General features: G+C 41.9%; 1 protein-coding gene across 2 annotated transcripts in view; it reads left to right on the top strand.

The window, feature by feature from the left end:
* cadps2 (Ca++-dependent secretion activator 2) overlaps positions 1 to 19,777 on the top strand; it is a 660,384-nt gene that overhangs the window by 547,545 nt on the left and 93,062 nt on the right. The window contains exons 19-20 of one of the 2 annotated variants that reach the window (XM_078220143.1): positions 8,481 to 8,622; positions 14,024 to 14,143. In XM_078220143.1, coding sequence (XP_078076269.1) covers positions 8,481 to 8,622; positions 14,024 to 14,143 — 262 coding nt within the window. The remainder of the gene's footprint in view (positions 1 to 8,480; positions 8,623 to 14,023; positions 14,144 to 19,777) is intronic. The other variant, XM_078220144.1, reaches the window with a different exon arrangement.

Below are 19,777 nucleotides of genomic sequence, written 5' to 3'. Positions count from 1 at the left end.
AGGGACAGTGAAGTGGAATCATATTAGCCATAATAGAACCCAGAGTGTCGGAGAAAGTCATCTCTCATTATCAGAATCTCATTATGAAACAAAAAAGGTGAGGGTCCCAGTGGATTACCTTTGTATTGACTCCATTAAAAAGATTGCATTTTTTCAACTTGATTCAGCTCAAGTTTCTCGATCAGAAAACTGCATGTGAGGGGATTCCTCAAACTCTGCACACTTAACATCATGGTTTTGATTTGAGGTATTTTACCAGTGCTTGTCTCTCTGGCGAGGTCTGATGTTTAAATTAGGACAGCAGAATATAGAAGGAGTTTGATAACGCCTATGCAGACAGCGTGAAAGAAATAATCTGCTAATGATTTCAAAGTCAGTCTGAGCAGGCATTCATTAAGGTAAATTATTGAATCTATTTGTCATGACAGGTTATAGAGTAATAATATGATGCTGTCCTTGGCTATTCGCATTGTGCTAATCAGTATCTGATAGCCATATATACTGTTACAGTTTAAAATTAATTTGTGATCTTTCTCCACTTTATTGCTCTGAAGTCTTCTGCCATAGTGAATATTGTTAACTATCTATGTGAAAGTACGTTTTCCCAATGCTATGTCTGTGTTGTTATATGAAGTCTTTATACAGCAGAATTAGAAGTAAATATCACATATTCCATCTGATTTTCAGTTTCACAAAGCAATTAAAATGGACAGTAAAAATAATTCAGTGTATGGATTTTATGATGACAATTATTATTCAGCCACGTTTCAGAATTATGGATTGACAAATGATAATTTTCTCATTAAGTAAACCAGTCCAATTCCATAAATTTCAATTCTCTATGACAGTTACTGATTATATATGTGCCTGATATATATTCCACTTATTTACTTAAAAGCCAATGCCATTTATTTTAGATTCTGCACCTTAATTGCTTTTGTAAGTAAGAAAATTAGCCTGCAATAGAAAGTGTAAAGCTATCTGAGGTAGAGAGGCTGAATGGCCTCTTTTGTACTGTAGGGATTGTATGATCATTTAAATGAGTATGTACACTGATTGAACAAACAAGAAAACCAGTAGAATGAACAAAGAGACCAATGGAAAATGTGGAGTTCTCGATAATAGTCCAAAGAGCAGGATCAACAGTACAGCGGTGTATCAATAGGAAGACAGAGTCACCAATAAAGAGATAGAAAGAGAAAATCAGTATAGCGAGAAGTGACAGCACTAAGGAGAGGGAGGACTTCAATGGAAGAGCAGAGACACTGATAGAGCAATCATGTCAGGAGAAAGAGCAAACATAATTTGAGAGGGTGAGGACATCAGTGGAAAGAGCATAAGAGTCTAAGAGCAAGAGAAGGAGGATAGCAATAGGAAAATCAGGGACACCTATAGAGAACATGAGGCCTTCAGAAAGAGCAGTGACTCCAATAGAGTGAGCAGGGACACCACTGGAAGAAACAAGAACATTAGTAGAAATAGAGATACCTTGGCAAAGCTTCCAAATCCAGTAGCAAGAGAAAAAGTCCAACAGCTGCACCCTCTCCCAGGCCAACATGCCTGGCACCGAGCTGTAAATCACTCAGAGCCAGCTCTGCTAGGTGGAACATGTCATCAGTCCGCCTGACACCAGACTCCCAAAGCAGCTGCTCTACTTGGAACTCAGTTGCTGTAAAACAGGGGGCATGTCCTCTCTCACTATGATTCCTTTGAATTCTGACTCCAGGGACTACTGTGCTGCCTAGTTCTCATCCAGTCTGAGTCAGGAAAATCGGGCAAGACAGGCACTGAAGAAATTGGGATATAGAGTGGTAATCTGATATTGTTTGCCAATCTGAGGCCCATGGAGAGTCTTTATTAAGAACATGTAGAGGAGAAGTTGAGGTTTCAGATTATTTATTTATTGAGTGAGTCCAGTCCTGCTGTGTTGAGTGCAGATGGGAATCTACTGAGTCTGTGGGTTGGATACTTTTCTATGATGTGGTGCATAGTTTGCTCTCTCCCACGGACACATAGGGGGGTGGCACTAATGCCCCATTTATGGGTGTTGGCCAAGCAGAGTTCATGGTCATCTTGAACCTGTCATGGGTGGACAACTCCTAACTTGGAAAGTTGAAATCAGGCTTCGGGTTGGATTTGAGACCAGGAAGTTGTTTGCTTTCAGAGAGAGCCCACAAACTGCCAAACAATACAGCTTTCCAATGCTTCAAGCTGCGCCTGCCCTGCATGTGGCAGAGTCTGGAGATTGTGCATTGGACTTATCATCCATCAGAAGCTATCAAACTGGAGTGGAAGCAAGTCATCCTCAGGGACTACCTAAGAAGTAGAAACACTTACAAATTAAAGATGTCAAAGGTAAAGAATCTAATTTGTGCTGGTTATACCTGGTTGTGTGCTGTAATAAATTTTGTTAAGCAAGTCGACAGGTAACTGAAAGGTTTATGAATATGATAAATGATTTTTTTCCTAATGCAACGTGTTGTGAAGGAATTGGGCATAATCAAATGTATTTGTTCATAATAACCCAGATGCAGGATTGACCACCATATTACTAAATTTGTAATGATGGCAGAAAGTTTGAGTCAGGTCAGTTGGACAGTTCTACTAAATTGGAAATTTGTCAACACAGAAGAAACATTAATTGTCTTTAAAATGATCCTACTACAAAATGAAACCATGTATATTCTGAGAAGCCGAGGATAAGCACATGGTCAAACAAAGTCAAAGTAGTCGGTAGTTTTATGTTTCCTTCCAGCAACTTGTTGATTACTAAAAGCAAGTTCTTAACTTAAAGCCCATTATTAAATATTGATCATCTCATTATGAATGCTTGGCTGAGCCCCAAGACTCAGCTCTGGTGGGGAAGGGTGTTTTTTTCACACCGATGAAGGGGGCTGAAAGCTTTGTTAGTTTTATGAGCCTGTCATAAGTTTATTGGTCTTTGAAGTGGTTTTCCAATGTCTATTTGTTTATGTGAACGGGATTGGAAAATGTTAACTGGATTAAAGGTATTTTTTCAATGGTATGAATGCCTGTGTTTGATAGTTTTATGAGCTTTGAGGGGCAAATGTTTTCAGTGGGTAATTCAAAGGGCTGTTCATTTTTCCTATTTGAACATTTCAAATGCTTGCCTGATTCTGTACCTAGCAGATACTGGAAGAGTGCTTCAAAGGCTCAGCAGATGTCAGGACATTAAATCAATGGGAAAATCAAACCAAGTGTATTCATATCTGATTTTTCATTCTATTGAATGCAGAAGAAGACTTTATCAACTGGATAAAGTGTTCTGATGAATCCAAAGTCTTACACAATTTAATGGTCTTACCTTTAAAGGACTGATCCCAATGATCAATCATTGCATTAATAACATCTTTAACTTGTTCTAATTATGACAGTTGAAATTCGCAAGAGCTTTTAAACTTACCTATCCAAAGTTTCCCAACTCCACAACATCTATCCCAAGTTTCACAAACTGACTGATTTGGTGTAGTTCCCACAGCCTTCAGGAACAAATCGCCTCGACAAAAATAGCATCCGAAGGAAAATTGTATATGGAGCAGGCATTTAAATAGCAAACCTGAAATTACTTTCCCTGAGCTGCAGGCCACGACCTGCTATGTTCCCGGACCCAGGGAAAATGACAGGTGGTAGGAGCCACCTATTAATTACAAAATGGTGGTCCTGTCTGTTTATCGTTTGGTCCTCCTGCCACATGTTTGATCAGGGTTAGGAGGGAAAAGTTTAGTGCCATGAGTCAGAATTAGAAGAATACTGCAACATTAGCTTGGTTCATTATTTGCTAAGATTACTTTCATCTCTACCTCCTTGTATCTAACTATTCTGTTCTTGGCCTTCATACACTAAGAAAATATATTACAGATTCCACCCTTATGTTTGTGGTTTTTACAGCCTTTGAAAATACTTCCACAGTACGTCTAACAATGCCTAATATATTAATGGGCACTTTTGTCTCTATTTATTTACCTGTATTACATTAATACATCATATATGATTGCCTTCCATTGTGCAAATAAACACAATTGTGAAGGATGTGGTTCTAATTGATCTCCATAAAGTTTCTTTTATTTAATAAACTGATAAAATTTTATGGTTTATTTCAGCCTCAATTTTTTAAATAAGTTTTAACGCAATATAATGAAGCCCATTGAATGATTCCATGCCACTGCCTTGCCAGTTGGGAATGCATATAAAGAAATCACAGGTATGCTCTGTAAGGTTTTCCATCTATTAATTCGTAATGGATGGGAAATCATGGGGAGCAGGCCTGCTATATCAGCAAAGCTTTTCAGCAAAGATTAAATCATTGTAACTGATGGAAAATGTTGGCAGCGCCGTTTGCAAGATTGGATGCTTCTGCATGTGATGCAATATATTCACATATTTCGGATCTGGAAAAGTGCTGAATGATAAACAAGACTAAATCACTGATTTTAAGTCCATCTGTGTGACATGCTAAACCTTGTACCATTGCAGTGTGAATTGGCTGCGATTCTAGCCCATCATTTTTTAGATTGCGTCACAATGTCAAAGATCTGGGAATGTAATTGGATGCAATTATTAATTTACAAATGTGGACTTTCTCGGCACACCGGTATGGTGCATCCAAAGGCGAGATTAGCTGATTTTAGAGGCAGTGCTGGCACATGGGGATGAGTGGCCAGAATGGTTGATGTCATGGCGATGGAAGATTGCACGCACATTTGATTTTTTTGCCCCTGATAATATGTGGATCAGAGCACAGCACTTACTTTAGTAAAGGGAATTGGAGACCAAGGAAGAGACATGATACACAGAAGGGCCCTGTTGAAAGGTGAGGGACATCTGCCGGGTGAAATATTTGGCATGAAGGTTTCCAAATGGGCGATGTGCATCTGAGGAGAAACAGGAGCCAGTGTTCGTAAAAGAATCACAAGAGGTGATCAAAGGCAAGGTTTCAGAAAGAGGTTTGCAGAAAGCTTTTCAAGGAAGGGAGAGAGTGGAAATGTGGAAAGTTTTGAGGAACAGGTATCAGTAAGTCAGACCAAGAGACCTAAAGGCTCCACCACCGATAGTGATGTGGCAAGGAATGGCAAGGTGTCGAGTGGCACAGGAATCCCGATCATTATTGACAAACAGTGAGGGCTGGAGTGGAAGAGAGTATTGAATTAATTTCCAATGAATTCCTGAAGAGACTTGGAAGTGAAGACAAAGATTTTTGAGTTTAGTATGTTGCTACTTGAGAAGACAATATAAAAACCCCTAATTCCAGTTTGAGATTCTGTTTTTAAAGTCCTGTTTTTTAAAAGATTTAATACCTTCTGCATGAGTCATGTTGCATATACAGTCACAAAACATTGGCATTTTATATAACTGATAGAAGGATGACATATAAAATGACACAGAGCTCACTTTTTATATATTATTGTACATCATTGCTAAAAAGATAAATATACAGATAGTCTATCAATGCATTTGGGTCATAGAAATGTAACCAGCTGCAGAAGTCCTGTAACCACACAAGGAGGTAGGTCTGTTGTCGGTGTTAGTTTTGGAAATCCTGGTAGTTGCGTTCTGTGGCTCTCTGTGTTAAACCCAGCGTGCAAACAGAGACCAACTCCCCAGTCCCACGTGTAGCAGTGCAAGGGGTTATTGCGCCAAAATGGAGCATAGTGATCAGTCAGCACAAACACCTATAGACAACACTGCACAAAGCCTCTGGCTGGTTAATTGTCAACTCGATAGGATTCAGCTGCACACTTTGCCCTAATATGCTGTCAGGGAAACCGAAGGGCTGACTGAAACCAAGGTGTTTAATTCAGTCAGAGCAGATTGGAAATGGACTCCTCGTTTGCCTTCACACAGCGCAAGTAACATCTGTGTGGAAAATAAAGTGTGCCTACTCCACGCAAGATCTTGTTTTGCCCAGTCTTGAGGGATGTGATAACTAGTTAGAGCAACTGTGAAGGTAGTGCAGCAGTCATCGTGTCTCAGTGGGTGGCAATGGCAACAGTAATGACAGTAATGCTCGCTGAAACACACAAGGCACATACAGTGTGCTTTTGCAGAAACAGCCTTGTTTTTGTAACAATGAGGTGGTGTGCTTTTACAGCCAGTGTGCTTAGAAATGAAAAGTAACACCCGAGGAGGTTTGAGGACTGTACGTGTTATCTTTTGTGTAGCCACATAACTCTAACCTTCACAGCCACACCACCAGGTCTGCAGCTAAGTCGGCTTTTTTTTCCCCAAACTTCTTACAATCATGAATACAAGGTCTTGAGTAACTTAATGAAGACATTGGTAAGGACAATATGATTGACAGTTTGATAATGGCAAAAAGCTGATCTTGGTGACTATGGAAAATGGCCTTATAAATGTAATGTTAAACTTGTCATTGTGTCTTAATCCATTTGCTGTTGTATCATTAGGATTATGCCAATTCTTATCATTTTAATTATCAAGACCTGACAAATCTTGGTCTAACCTTTTGTCAGTATCCACCTGTCCAGAATTCCACTACCTTTTCGGTGAAAAATTGCTTTCTGATCTCACTTCCAAGTGGCCTGGCTTTCATGTCTTAAACTTTTTCTCCCTGTTCTAGATTGCCCCACCAGGGAAACTCTCTCTCTCCTCTCTCAACTTTTTCACACCCTGACGGTGCATAGGTCAGACTTCTGTTTCTGTTTTTGCAGTTAATATTCTTGGAATAGGTCACTAGTCTGTTGCCAGGGATTTATAGCTTGTAGGGTTTTACACCACGTCAAACATAGCCACACTTGTACACAAACACACACACAGACAAATGAAGGGGCAATTTAGCATGACCAACCCACCTCGTCTTTGGACTGTGGGTGGAAACCGGAGCACCCAGAGGAAACCCACGCAGACACTGGGAGAACAGGCAAACTCCACACAGAGAGACCCCCAGGCCGGAATCGAACTCAGGTCCCTGGCGGTGTGAGGCAGCAGTGCTAACCACTGTGCCACCCATCTACCAGGGGAAATAGTTCCTCTAAATCTACCCTATCAAATCTTTTCATCATTTTAAATATCTTGACGAGATCACCCTTCAATCTTCTAGACTCAAGGGAGTCCAAGACAATATTATGCTACCTGTTCTCAAAATTTAAGTTGCGGTAACATCTGATAAATCCAAGCTGCATCCTTTTCATGACCAATAAATCTTTCTTGTGGTTTGGTGCCCAAAACTGAATGCAAGAAAATGGCTCCATTTGTAATCTGCTGAAAATGTTAGGATTCAAAGCAAAACAATTCTCACTTCTCAGAATGAATTGTGGCCGATTTTAAAATCTTCAAACCTGTTCTCAGGAGGAAATGAATTGACAGAAACAATAGACTGAGGAAATGGATAACTAATGTGGGGGGGGGAAAAATATATGCTCTGAGCGAACTAGGATTGAAAAAAAGCGTATTGAAATATCAACAAGAGCACAAAAAACAATAGGAGTAAAGCAAATGAAAAGACTCCTTTCTCCTCTTGCAGAGGAAAGCAGCAAATGTGATTGCCACTAACTCTGAGGGGCTGCACACATCTATAGTGTGACACATTCTACACACACTACTGAAAAATGTGCATGTAGAAGGTAGTCGAGCTGACTGATTGAAAATCCTGATGCTGCAATGTGTATAGAGAAAAGAAAATAAGCTGGAGCTGGAATATGAGACAAAAGCCTTGAAATTACTGTCACTGATATAATTGCCAAATGTTTAGTATGCTTTCAAATTCCTTTCTTTGCCATTTAACAAAGGCGCTAACCTGTTTTCTTGAAATGGCTTCAACCATCCACTGATGAAGTGGAGAGAGGATTTTGATTTGAGCACATTTTAAGTGTTCATGGAATTAGATAGAACTTGCAGCATGGAACAAGGTTATTGCACCCAGCTTGTGTTTCTGTGCTTCACAAATCTCCTCGCTGCGTGTTTATATCATCTCACCCTGTCAACATGTCCCTCTCTCCCTCATCTACCTAAAAAGCTCACTGGGTAGGAGCTGTGTCAATCCCTGTTCTCCGTGCGTATGTGATTAATCAATGTATGTTGGGGAAGACAACTGGGAAGCTCTGCCGTGAGACCCAAGAACACGCAATGAACTGTTAGTTGTTGTGCAACCTTTTCAGACATAGGCAAGAAAGCAAGGGGATGCTCTGCTGTAACAAAATAATCTACTGTGAAATGTTTCTCTATTTAAGTGGCACCCATGCCCCTTGCCGAATGCTCATAAAATTGGATAGATCTATGAGTTTAACGCAATAAATCACAGGCAATATATAGACATCTGTTGGATGTTATTATCTGAAAAGTGATTTGGTTCTAATTTATGCCCCAGCAACTTCTCTGATTGCCATTTCAAGTATCATTAAACTGTTTACCTTGTTTCCATACATCTAAATGATACATTTGTATTAAAAATGTCTGTTTACATATCTGCAGTGTATTTAATGTAGCTTCTTCTTCTTTCAAAGCTCAATTGTGCAATGGAAAATATCACAAACATTTGCAAGAATTCTTTGTTCCTCTGGTGGTCCGCTACATTGACCTAATGGAATCGGCAATTGCTCAGTCTATTCATAAAAGCTTTGAACAAGAAACGTGGCAACCTGTGAAGTAAGTACCTCAAGATGCTCCCTGTCATAACAGTTTGCTTTTTCTGGTGAAACCTGTGTGTTGATGCAGAGTTAGCTTTAACCGTGTAAGAAGAGCTTGTACATGGTGTCAGACTAGAAGGTGGGTTGAAGACATACCTAGAATGGTAACTTGACACACTTGTTGCAATTCGCTGCCCATTATGTTCCTGCAAGAAGAACATCTGAATTATATTAGAGAACTTAGAATACAAATCACATACGAAATAGGAACCAGGTAGCCCCTCAAGCCTGCTCAGTCATTCAATCAGATTATGGCTGATCTTTGACATCAACTTCACTTTCCTGTCCCCTCCCCATATTCCTTGATTTGAAAATCTATTATCTGAGCCTTGAATATATTCACATGACTGAGCATCCTCTGGGTTAGAGAATTCCACAACTCTTGTGTGAGGAAATTTCTCCTCGTGTCAGTCTTAACTAATTATCCTTAGACTCAGCCTCCGAGTTCCAGAAGGGGAAACATTACCTCAGCAGGATTGCACAAGTTTTACTGAAATCCAAAGCCATACTTATAGGTCTGGTTTACTCAATCTCTCCTCATAGGACAACCTCTCATTCAAGAATTTGACTAGTGAACCTTGTTGCACAATTTCGAAGGCAAGCGTATCCTTCCTTTGAAGCTTATTTATTAGTGTCACAAGTAGGCTTACATTAACACTGCAATGAAGTTACTGTGAAAATCATGTAGTTACCACATTTTGTTAGGAGATCAAAATTATAAACAATCCACTTGGTGTAGCCTCATCAAAGCCCTGTACAATGGAAGCAGTGATTTTTATATTTGTTCATGGGATGTGGACGTCCCTAGCTACACCAGCATTTATTGCACATCCCTAATTGCCCTTGAGAATGTGGCGGTGAGCTGCCTTCTTGAACTGCTGCAATCCATGTGTTACTAAGAGACTTCCAGGATTTAGACCCAGCGACAGTGAAGGGGCAGAAATATGGTTCCAAGTCAATATGGTGTGTGACTTAGGGGGGAACCTGAAGATCGCGACATTCCCATGCATCTGCTACCCTTGACCTTCTAGGTAGTAGAATATGGGTTTGGACGGTGCTGTTGAAGGAGCCTTGATAAGTTGCTGCAGTACACCTTGCAAATGCTGCAAACGTGACTCCATTACTTTTGTGTCCCAACCCCTTTAAAATAAAAGCCAACAAAATAATTGCCTTCCAAATCACTTGCTGTACCTGCAGGTCATCTTTCTGTGATTTCTGTGCAAGAACAACCAGTCTCTCACCATTTAAATAATTCTGTTTTTCTATTCTTTTAATAAATGTGAAAAGCTTCACATTTCCCCACAGTATACTCCATCTGCTACCTTCCTACCCATTCACTTAACCTATCTCGATGTCTTTACAAATTTCTTGTGTCCTTCTCACAACTTTCAATTGGATTTGTAATGTCAGTAAACTTGAATGTATTGCACTTGGTCCTGTCATTTAATTAATTGATGTAGATTGTAAACTGCTGAAGTAAAAGCAGTGTTCCTTGCAGCACCTCACTAAACAGCGTACCAAACTGAAACTGACCTGTTTATCCTGACTCGCTGCTTTCTGTCCTTTAACCAACTCTCTGTCCATGCTCAAAATACCCCCGACCCTATGAGCCCTTATCTGGTGCTGCCATCTTTCATGTGGCAACTTATTGGATACCTTTTGTTACTAGCATCGCAACAGTAGCTGCACTTCAAAAATAATTCAGTGAAAGTGAAGCACTTTGGTGTGCCTTGTGTTCTTCTGTCAACCAAAACCAAATGCCTGCAAGGCATGTGTGCTTGTTGTTTTATATAGTGTAGAATCATGCAGCACAAACGAGGCCCTTCGGCCCATCGAGCCTGCACCAGCACATTACAAACACCTGAACTCCCACCTAATCCCATCTGCCAGCACTTGGCCCGTAGCCCTGAATGTTATGATGTGCCAAGTACTCATCCAAGTACTTCTTAAAGGATGTGAAGCAACCCACCTCCACCATCCTCCCAGGCAGCGCATTCCAGACCATCACCCCCCTCTGGGTAAAAAAGTTTTTTCTCACATCCCACCTAAATCTCCTGGCCCTCACCTTGAACCTATACCCCCTCGTGACTGACCCTTCAACTAAGGGGAACAGCTGTTCCTTATCCACTCTGTCCACATCTCTCATAATCTTGTACACCTCAATCAGGTCGCCCCTCAGTCTTCTCTGCTCCAACAAAAACAACCCAAGCCTATCCAATCTCTCTTTATAACTTAAATGTTCCATCCCAGGCAGCATCCTGGTGAATCTCCTCTGCACCTCCTCCAGTGCAATTACATCTTTCCGATAATGTGGCGACCAGAACTACACACAGTACTCTAGCTGTGGCCTCACCAAAGTTTGATACAACTAGAACATAGAACGTAGAACTGTACAGCACAGTACAGGTCCTTCGGCCCTCGATGTTGTGCCGAGCTTTGTCCGAAACCAAGATCAAGCTATCCCACTCCCAATCATTCTGGTGTGCTCCATGTGCCTATCCAATAACTGCTTGAAAGTTCCTAAAGTGTCCGATTCCACACCATTCCATTCCACACCCCAACCACTCTCTGAGTAAAGAACCTACCTCGGACATCCCTCCTATATCTCCCTCCATGAACCTTATAGTTATGCCCCCTAGTAACAGCTACATCCACCCGAGGAAATAGTCTCTGAACGTCCACTCTGTCTATGCCCCTCATCATCTTATAAACCTCTATTAAATCGCCTCTCATCCTCCTCCGCTCTAAAGAGAAAAGCCATAGCTCCCTCAACCTTTCCTCATAAGACCTACCCTCCAAACCAGGCAGCATCCTGGTAAATCTCCTTTGCACTCTCTCCAATGCTTCCACATCCTTCTTATAGTGAGGTGACCAGAACTGCACACAATATTCCAAATGTGGTCTCACCAAGGTCCTGTACAGTTGCAGCATAACCCCACGGCTCTTAAACTCAAACTCCCTGTTAATAAACGCTAACACACTGAGGCCTTCTTCATGGCTCTATCCGCTTGAGTGGCAACCTTCAGAGATCTGTGGATATGAACCCCAAGATCTCTCTGTTCCTCCACATTCCTCAGAACCCTGCCGTTGACCCTGTAATCCGCATTCAAATTTGTCCTACCAAAGTGAATCACCTCGCACTTATCAGGGTTAAACTCCATCTGCCATTTTTCGGCCCAGCTCTGCATCCTATCAATGTATCTTTGAGCCTACAACAGCCCTCCACCTCATCCACTACTCCACCAATCTTGGTGTCATCAGCAAATTTACTGACCCACCCTTCAGCCCCCTCCTCCAAGTCATTGATAAACATCACAAATAGCAGAGGACCCAGCACTGATCCCTGTGGTACACCGCTGGTAACTGGTCTCCAGTCTGAAAATTTTCCATCCACCACCACGCTCTGTCTTCTATGAGATAGTAAGAAGTCTAACAACACCAGGTTAAAGTCCAACAGGTTTATTTGGTAGCAAAAGCCACTAGCTTTCAGAACAGGCTGACCCACTGTTCCGAAAGCTAGTGGCTTTTGCGACCAAATAAACCTGTTGGACTTTAACCTGGTGTTAGACTTCTTATCTTGTTTACCCCAGTCCAACGTCGGCAACTCCACATCATGACTTCTATGAGATAGCCAGTTACTTATCCAATCGGCCAAATTTCCCTCTATCCCACACCTCCTTACTTTCTTCATGAGCCGACCATGTGGGACCTTATCAAACGCCTTACTAAAATCCATGTATACAACATCAACTGCTCTACCTTCATCTACACACTTAGTTACCTCCTCAAAGAATTCAATCAAATTTGTGAGGCAAGACTTACCCTTCACGAATCCGTGTTGACTATCCCGGATTAAGCTGCATCTTTCTAAATGGTCATAAATCCTATCCCTCAGGATCTTTTCCATTAACTTACCGACCACCGAAGTAAGACTAACCGGCCTATAATGACCAGGGTCATTCCTATTTCCTTTCTTGAACAGAGGAACAACATTCGCCACTCTCCAGTCCTCTGGCACTATCCCTGTGGACAGTGAGGACCCAAAGATCAAAGCCAAAGGCTCCGCAATCTCATCCCTTACCTCATTTGGTTTTTTTCAGGAGAATTGCGACCATTATTTGTTCAACCCATAACATCACTCAGTGAATCAGTTCCCGTGAAGAGTAAGACGATTTTGCCTATACACCCTGATGATTAAGTAATCTCACTCTGCAGCAGTATTGAGATATGAATGGCATCACCATATTTTGCAGCATGGAATTCACTCCTAGAAAAACTGCAAAGATTGAAACTGAGCTATGCAGGAATCTGTGACCATAACCCAGGACATTGCAGATTTTCTAGTTGATTGGGTCTGTAGGGAGACAAGTCAACAGGGGGCGGCACGGTGGCACAGTGGTTAGCACTGCTGCCTCACAGTGCCGGGACCCGGGTTTGATTCCCGGCTTGAGTCACTATCTGTGTGGAGTTTGCACGTTCTCCCCGTGTCTGCGTGGGTTTCCTCCGGGTGCCTCCCACAGTCCAAAGATGTGTGGGTTGGGTGGATTGGCCAAACTCAATTGCCCCTTAGTGTCAGGGGGACTAGCTAGGGTAAATGCATGGGGTTATGAAAATAGGGCCTGGGTGAGGCTGTGGTCGGTGCAGACTTGATGGGCCTAATAGTCTCCTTCTGCACTGTAAGGATGCTATGGCTTTTAAAACTGAGGAACTGGGAGTGGGTGGAAAGAAAACATAAACTAAAATATATAATAATCCCCTTTGTAATTCAAAGTAGGGGATGGTTCAGATACGGTCTGCTGTACTTGTTTCTCAGAGTAATTCTGAAGTTGATAAAGGAATTGATGTGAAAATCTGTGGATAATGGGCAGAGTTTTACTGGCACATCCACACGAGGCTCGCAAAATCTGCCCAAGGCCAACAGAGAATGTCGTTTTGCGAACTTCCCGTCCCAATTCAGGGGTGGGCGTGTTGGTAAAATTCCGGTCATTATGTTCTTGGACACACAACAATGTTCATGATCATATGGACCATCGGTAATTTCAGTGAATGACCTTTATAGTCTGAAGCATTTCAGATTATCATTTCCATCAACCTTAAGTATCATCATCTTTAACTTTGGTTTTATAAAATGGTGATGCTGCTAATCGTTGTATCTTCTTCAAAAAGGTTATTCTGTGATCCAGTTGTTTTACAAATCCAGCTGATCTTTCGAGTCAATTCATTATCAACTGAGAGTCAGCTTGTTTCCTTGTGTTGGAACAAGAGTCCTTCCCCACTGCATTGAATTAACTGCTTTTCTCTTCACTTAACTCCGGCAGTTTGATCCTGCTGATGTTCTCGTGATTTTTTTTCTTCCACAGGAACCTCACCAATAACCTCGCTAATGTGAGCCTACCAAAAGTCCCAAGTCTGCCTCTTAACCTTCCACAAATGCCTAGCTTTTCTCCACCAGCTTGGATGGCCTCTTTATATGATTCCACGTGTGTATACTGCAGAATTGTGTAGCTGCTAGCTTGTGAAGTCTGCATGCAGTGTACACTTGCTCTTGTGCTTAATGTGCGTGTTTGGTTGCAGGCATGGCGCAAGTTAATAAGCTGTCTTTACTGTCCGATTATCTTAGTTCGTGAGTAATTGGATGTCGGTAGGGGATTGCTGGTTGTTTATAGGGGAACCTATGCATGCAAAAACTGCTGAGACTAGGAACAAATATCTGAAACAAAATGGCCTGAATATTCCTATTTCATGCTAAATCTAAACCATTCGTTGAGAAGTTATTAAAGCCAGTGTAAAGAGGGAAGCTGATGGTCAAGGCTCACCTTCAGTTTAACCTAGAAATGTGTGTCTCCCCACCCGCCACAGGAGAAAGCACAAGATTCTGCTCGACATTTACAAAAATGTTTACCAGAAACAGTCCACTCGCAGATGTAATATCAAACTGTACAAAGTCATGTATGAAAAGAATCAAAATGACAAGGCCATCCTCTTTAACCTAATTTGAATAGGGCATCTTTACAATTTTGGTGTTATATTCTGACTTTGCATGTTGTTCCTTGTGCAGGCACAAGCCCCAACCAGCTCTGCAAATGAACCTCTGCTACCCATATCTCTCCGGCAGTTTTGGAAATAATTTAGCATTTTCTTTTTAGCATTTTTAAGCTTTTGATTTAATGAAATTGAAGCAAAGGTTTCCAAATCAATTGACAGGTGGTCAATATTAACTCCTGAATGTTGTGCTGAAATGGTGTAAGTATTTACCCCACAGTAAAAGAGAGCAATGTGGAATTAAACAATCAATATCTTGTTGGTATTTGTAAAAGGGAATATGATCTGTGAGCTGAAAGCATATAATCCTGTTGGCTCGATGCCCTTCTGTACAGATGTTTGATAATCTGAGGGGGGATATAGTTGTTGCAAACACTTCCTGTACAGTTGATAACTAATCAAAACTGTGGATTGCTTGCAATTAGAAGCTGCCATCACTCACAGCCAGCAACATGCATAATGCAGTAGTTTCAAGCGGCCTGCTCACTGATTTATTGGCAAGATTTCTGTCGACCAGACTCCTAAATCTAGCAACATTTAGGGGTGATGCTTATTTAGTCCAAAAATTAAGTTAACTTAAAACAACCAGATCCAAATGTTTGAATGACAGTTACAGTATAACTTAAAGAAGTTCATATAACTATATCATACTGGCTGCCAATCACCTGCTGCTACATGATATCTGTACTGTCTGCCAGGTAGGCCTATCAGGTATCCTTCTTTCACTGTGAAGAACAACATGACTCTGAATGTGTGTGCATATGTTTGGTATGTGTCTTTTGTCCTCTTTGCACGCTGTCTTTGCTAGGAAATTGATTGCTCCATATTTCATTACACAAATTTGGATGTGTAGCTAGCACTTGTATTTAGCTGATCCCTTTCTGAATAGGTTTCAGTTCATTTTAGGAGATTTAGTTTTCCATTGTTTTCACAATGAGCATTGGTTTATAAGCTTACTAAAGTTGGGCAAACTCTTAATATGTTTGTCAACACAAAGGTTGCATGCTGACATACAGGACAAAGAGCTAATTAAAGTATGAGGTTAAAAACTCAATGCTCTAATTAGTTCACAGTCCCCAGTTACAGAATAGAACCCATGTGTGTTCCTCTCCCTTAGTCATTTCCCACGTGTATGCAGCTTGACGCAGGTCCCTTTAAGATGATATGGAGAATGGCTTTTCAAAATTAAAATTTTAAAATTTTAAGTTTTTAGAATAAAGGATTGTTATGCACTTAATCTTAGTTTGCGAACCAATCTTACTGTGTTGTCTCCCAAAAGTATTGTTTATTCATAATTTAAAATTGTTCAAAGGAAAAAGTTCTAAACAGGCGATAATGGATTTCTAGAAAATATTAGGAGCAAACTTCATGATTAGCAACAGCAACATTGCTCTTTATATACTTGAACCTCTGTTAATTTTCTAGAGGAATAGGCATTAAATTAGGCTACAATTTTAAATAGGAGTGAGTGATTGTCATTCTCAATGTATGGGTTGTTAAAGGGAGTTGTGTTGTAATCATTGTGAAACACAATGATTGATCGACCAAAATTCATTAAATAAAGTAATGGTGGTTCCATCAGAGTTCTTCTGCAGAGTGGATGTTTAAGCTTTATGGACTGGAAATCACCGTGAACAACATGCATATTTAATGTCATGGTATCAAATGGTGCATTATCTGAACATATTCATTGAAAATAAGTGGGCTAATGCGCCTATTAAGATAACGGAAACAGGAATTTGATATTAATGCATCAAGTGTTCATATGAGAACATAGCTCACAGTAATTTTCAGAGTCAAAGAATACCAGATTCAAGCTGAAGTGAATGTTTTGTCGCAACTTTGAGTCACTGCTGCTGGGATATCTGAAAGCACACTGATTTCTGTGTCACCATTAATTGTTTTTTTAATGACCACCCAGTAACTGTAACTATCATCTATTTACTGTTATAATTATTAAGGTCTAACCAATCTATTTATTTTGGGTTGTGAATAAAAGATATTTGAGCAGCAAAAGTGAACACATATTTATATTAACCCAGCATTGACAATGAGATGGATAAACAGTCATTTTCGAGAGTTGAGATGATTAAACTTTCGGGACATTCCATATTGATCATTTCTATAGTGTGCAGATACCCAATCACATCCATTTACAATCAGCTAGATTAATTGTCGACATTAAGAACATATTGGGTACAAATATAAATTTTCTGTATACTCTGCAACATCAGAACAGTGGTAACCACTCAGATGCTCAAGCTTGTTCCCCTTTCAATTAGATCGTGACAGATCTATACCTTAAATCTAATTACACGCCTTGATTCTGTTTCCCTTCACACTCTTAAGAAAACTATCTATCTATCTCATATTTGAAATTTCCACTTGGCCTCAACAACATTTTGGGGGCAACAGTCCCGGGGGAGGGGGGACAATTCTCCCAAAATTGCTGAATTGGTGGGAAAACTGTTCTAGATCACGACTGTTTTTTCAGTGCAGCTTCACACCCCAATCTCCCCACTCTGTGTACTGCAGAGGTCCCAATCACGAGCCTCATTTAAAACCCATGGGGCGGGGCCTATTTACGCCAGAGTCTGACAGTTCAGGAACTCTGCACATGCGCAGTGGCTCCAATCTGTCTGTCTCCCAGTTTGCTGGCCAGCTCAATCGCTGACCAGCCCAGGACCCCCACAGTGCTGCTCCTCCAGCCACACCCCCCCCCAACCCCACAGCCCGATCACAGCCCCCACAACAATTCCCGGCCAGCCCTGACCCCGTCCCGGAGCGCGCCGATGTGCGGCCCGCCACACCCAGCAGTGGCGAACCCCCCCTCACCCTGGCAGACCCCCCCCACCCCCCCACCATGGCTGACCTCCGCTGCCAAGAGGAAGACCCCTCCCAGCAGACCACAACCCCCCAGCCCGCCCCGATTGCTGCCCTCCCTCCAACCCAGACCGATTCCGATGCAGAGTGGCAGGGGGAACCCCCACCCTCACTGATCATCTCTTGGCCACGCCCCGTTGGCACTGCCTGATGCCCAGTGGGCAATGTCAAGGTGCCCCCTGGGCATGGGCAGTTTGCCCCTTGGACAGTGCCAGGGCACAGGCTGGCACTGCCAGGGTGCTCATGCCCATGGGGGCACCACCCCTGTCACCCAACCCCTGGGGCGCCCCAATTGCCCCCCCTTTCATTCCAGCGGGGTCTCCCGCTAGTTCCCTGAACGTGGGGAGCTACTCTAAACCCCGGAATGAAGTACTCCTGGCGTGATGAGAGATTCTATTGGGACCGGCAAGTTCCCAATAATGACATAGAAAACATATTTAAACGACATTTTAAAACAATTCAAATGACTTACCTCTCTTCCCGCTGGTTTCCAGCGCAGTCTCAACTGCGATTTGTTCTCCGGCTCTGGGAGATGTGCATGCGTTTCCAGTGCATGTGCAAATCCTGGAAAAAGGCCGACACGCAATTCTCCTGACCAGACCTGCCAGAAACATTGTGGGCCGCAAGGGGAGAATCGGACCCCAGATTTCTGTTACTCTTTGTGTGAAGAAATGTTTCCTGTCGTCACCCCTGACCTAGCTCTGATTTTAAGGCCGTGCCCCCTTATTCTTGAATAAGAGGAAACAGTTTCTCTCAATATACAATGACAGGAATTACCCACTTTCTGAAACCCAAACAGCAGAGGCTCAGAGATGAAACAAAAGGTATTCACGTCAGCTCAGACCGAATATTGTTTGAGTCAAGCATCTGTTACAAGGTCATCAGGAACCCCAAAATGTCAAACAGAATGAGTCATAGAGCCATAGATGTTTACAGCATGGAAACAGGCCCTTTAGCCCAACTTGTCCATGCCGCCCTTTGTTTTTAAAACCCCTAAGCTAATCCCAATTGCCCGCATTTGGCCCATATCCCTCTATACCCATCATACCCATGTAACTATCTAAAGGCTTTTTAAAAGATAAAATTGTACCTGCCTCTACTACTACCTCTGGCAGCTTGTTGCAGCCACTCACCACCCTCTGTGTGAAAAAATTGCCCCTCTGGACACTTTTGTATCTCTCCCCTCTCACCTTAAACCTATGCCCTCTAGTTTTAGACTCCCCTACCTTTGGGAAAAGATATTGACTATCTACCTTGTCTATGCCCCTCATTATTTTATAGACCTCTATAAGGTCACCCCTCAGCCTCTTACGCTCCAGAGAAAAAAGTCCCAGTCTATTCAGCCTCTCCTTATAACTCAATCCATCAAGTCCCGGTAGCATCCTAGTAAATCTTTTCTGCACTCTTTCTAGTTTAATAATATCCTTTCTATAATAGGGTGACCAGAATTGCACATAGTATTCCAACTGTGGCCTTACCAATGTCTTGTACAACTTCAACAAGATGTCACAACTCCTGTATTCAATGTTCTGACCGATGAAACCAAGCATGCCGGATGCCTTCTTCACCACTCTGTCCACCTGTGACTTCACTTTCAAGGGGCTTTGAACATGTACCCCTAGATCTCTTTGTTCTGTAACTCTCCCCAACACCCTACCATTAACTGAGTAAGTCCTGCCCTGGTTCAATCTACCAAAATGCATCACCTCACATTTGTCTAAATTAAACTCTATCTGCCATTCATCAGCCCACTGGCCCAATTAATCAAGATCCTGTTGCAATTGGAGATAACTTTCTTCACTGTCCACTATGCCACCAATCTTGGTGTCGTCTGCAAACTTACTAACCATGCCCCCTATATTCTCATCCAAATCATTAATATAAATGACAAATAATGCTGATCCCTGAGGCACACCACTGGTCACAGGCCTCCAGTTTGAAAAACAACTCTCTACAACCACCCTCTGACTTCTGTCAAGAAGCCAATTTTGTATCCATTTAGATACCTCACCCTGGATCCCGTGAGATTTAACTTTATGCAACAACCTGCCATGTGGTACCTTGTCAAAGGCCTTGCTAAAGTTCATGTAGACAACATCAACTGCACTGCCCTCATCTACCTTCTTGGTTACCCCTTCAAAAAACTCAATCAAGTTTGTGAGACATGATTTTCCACTCACAAAGCCATG

This window comes from Mustelus asterias, chromosome 9 (genome assembly GCF_964213995.1).
Source record: "Mustelus asterias chromosome 9, sMusAst1.hap1.1, whole genome shotgun sequence".
Classification (NCBI taxonomy): Eukaryota; Metazoa; Chordata; class Chondrichthyes; order Carcharhiniformes; family Triakidae; genus Mustelus; species Mustelus asterias.
This window is presented reverse-complemented; position numbering and strand designations above follow the sequence as displayed.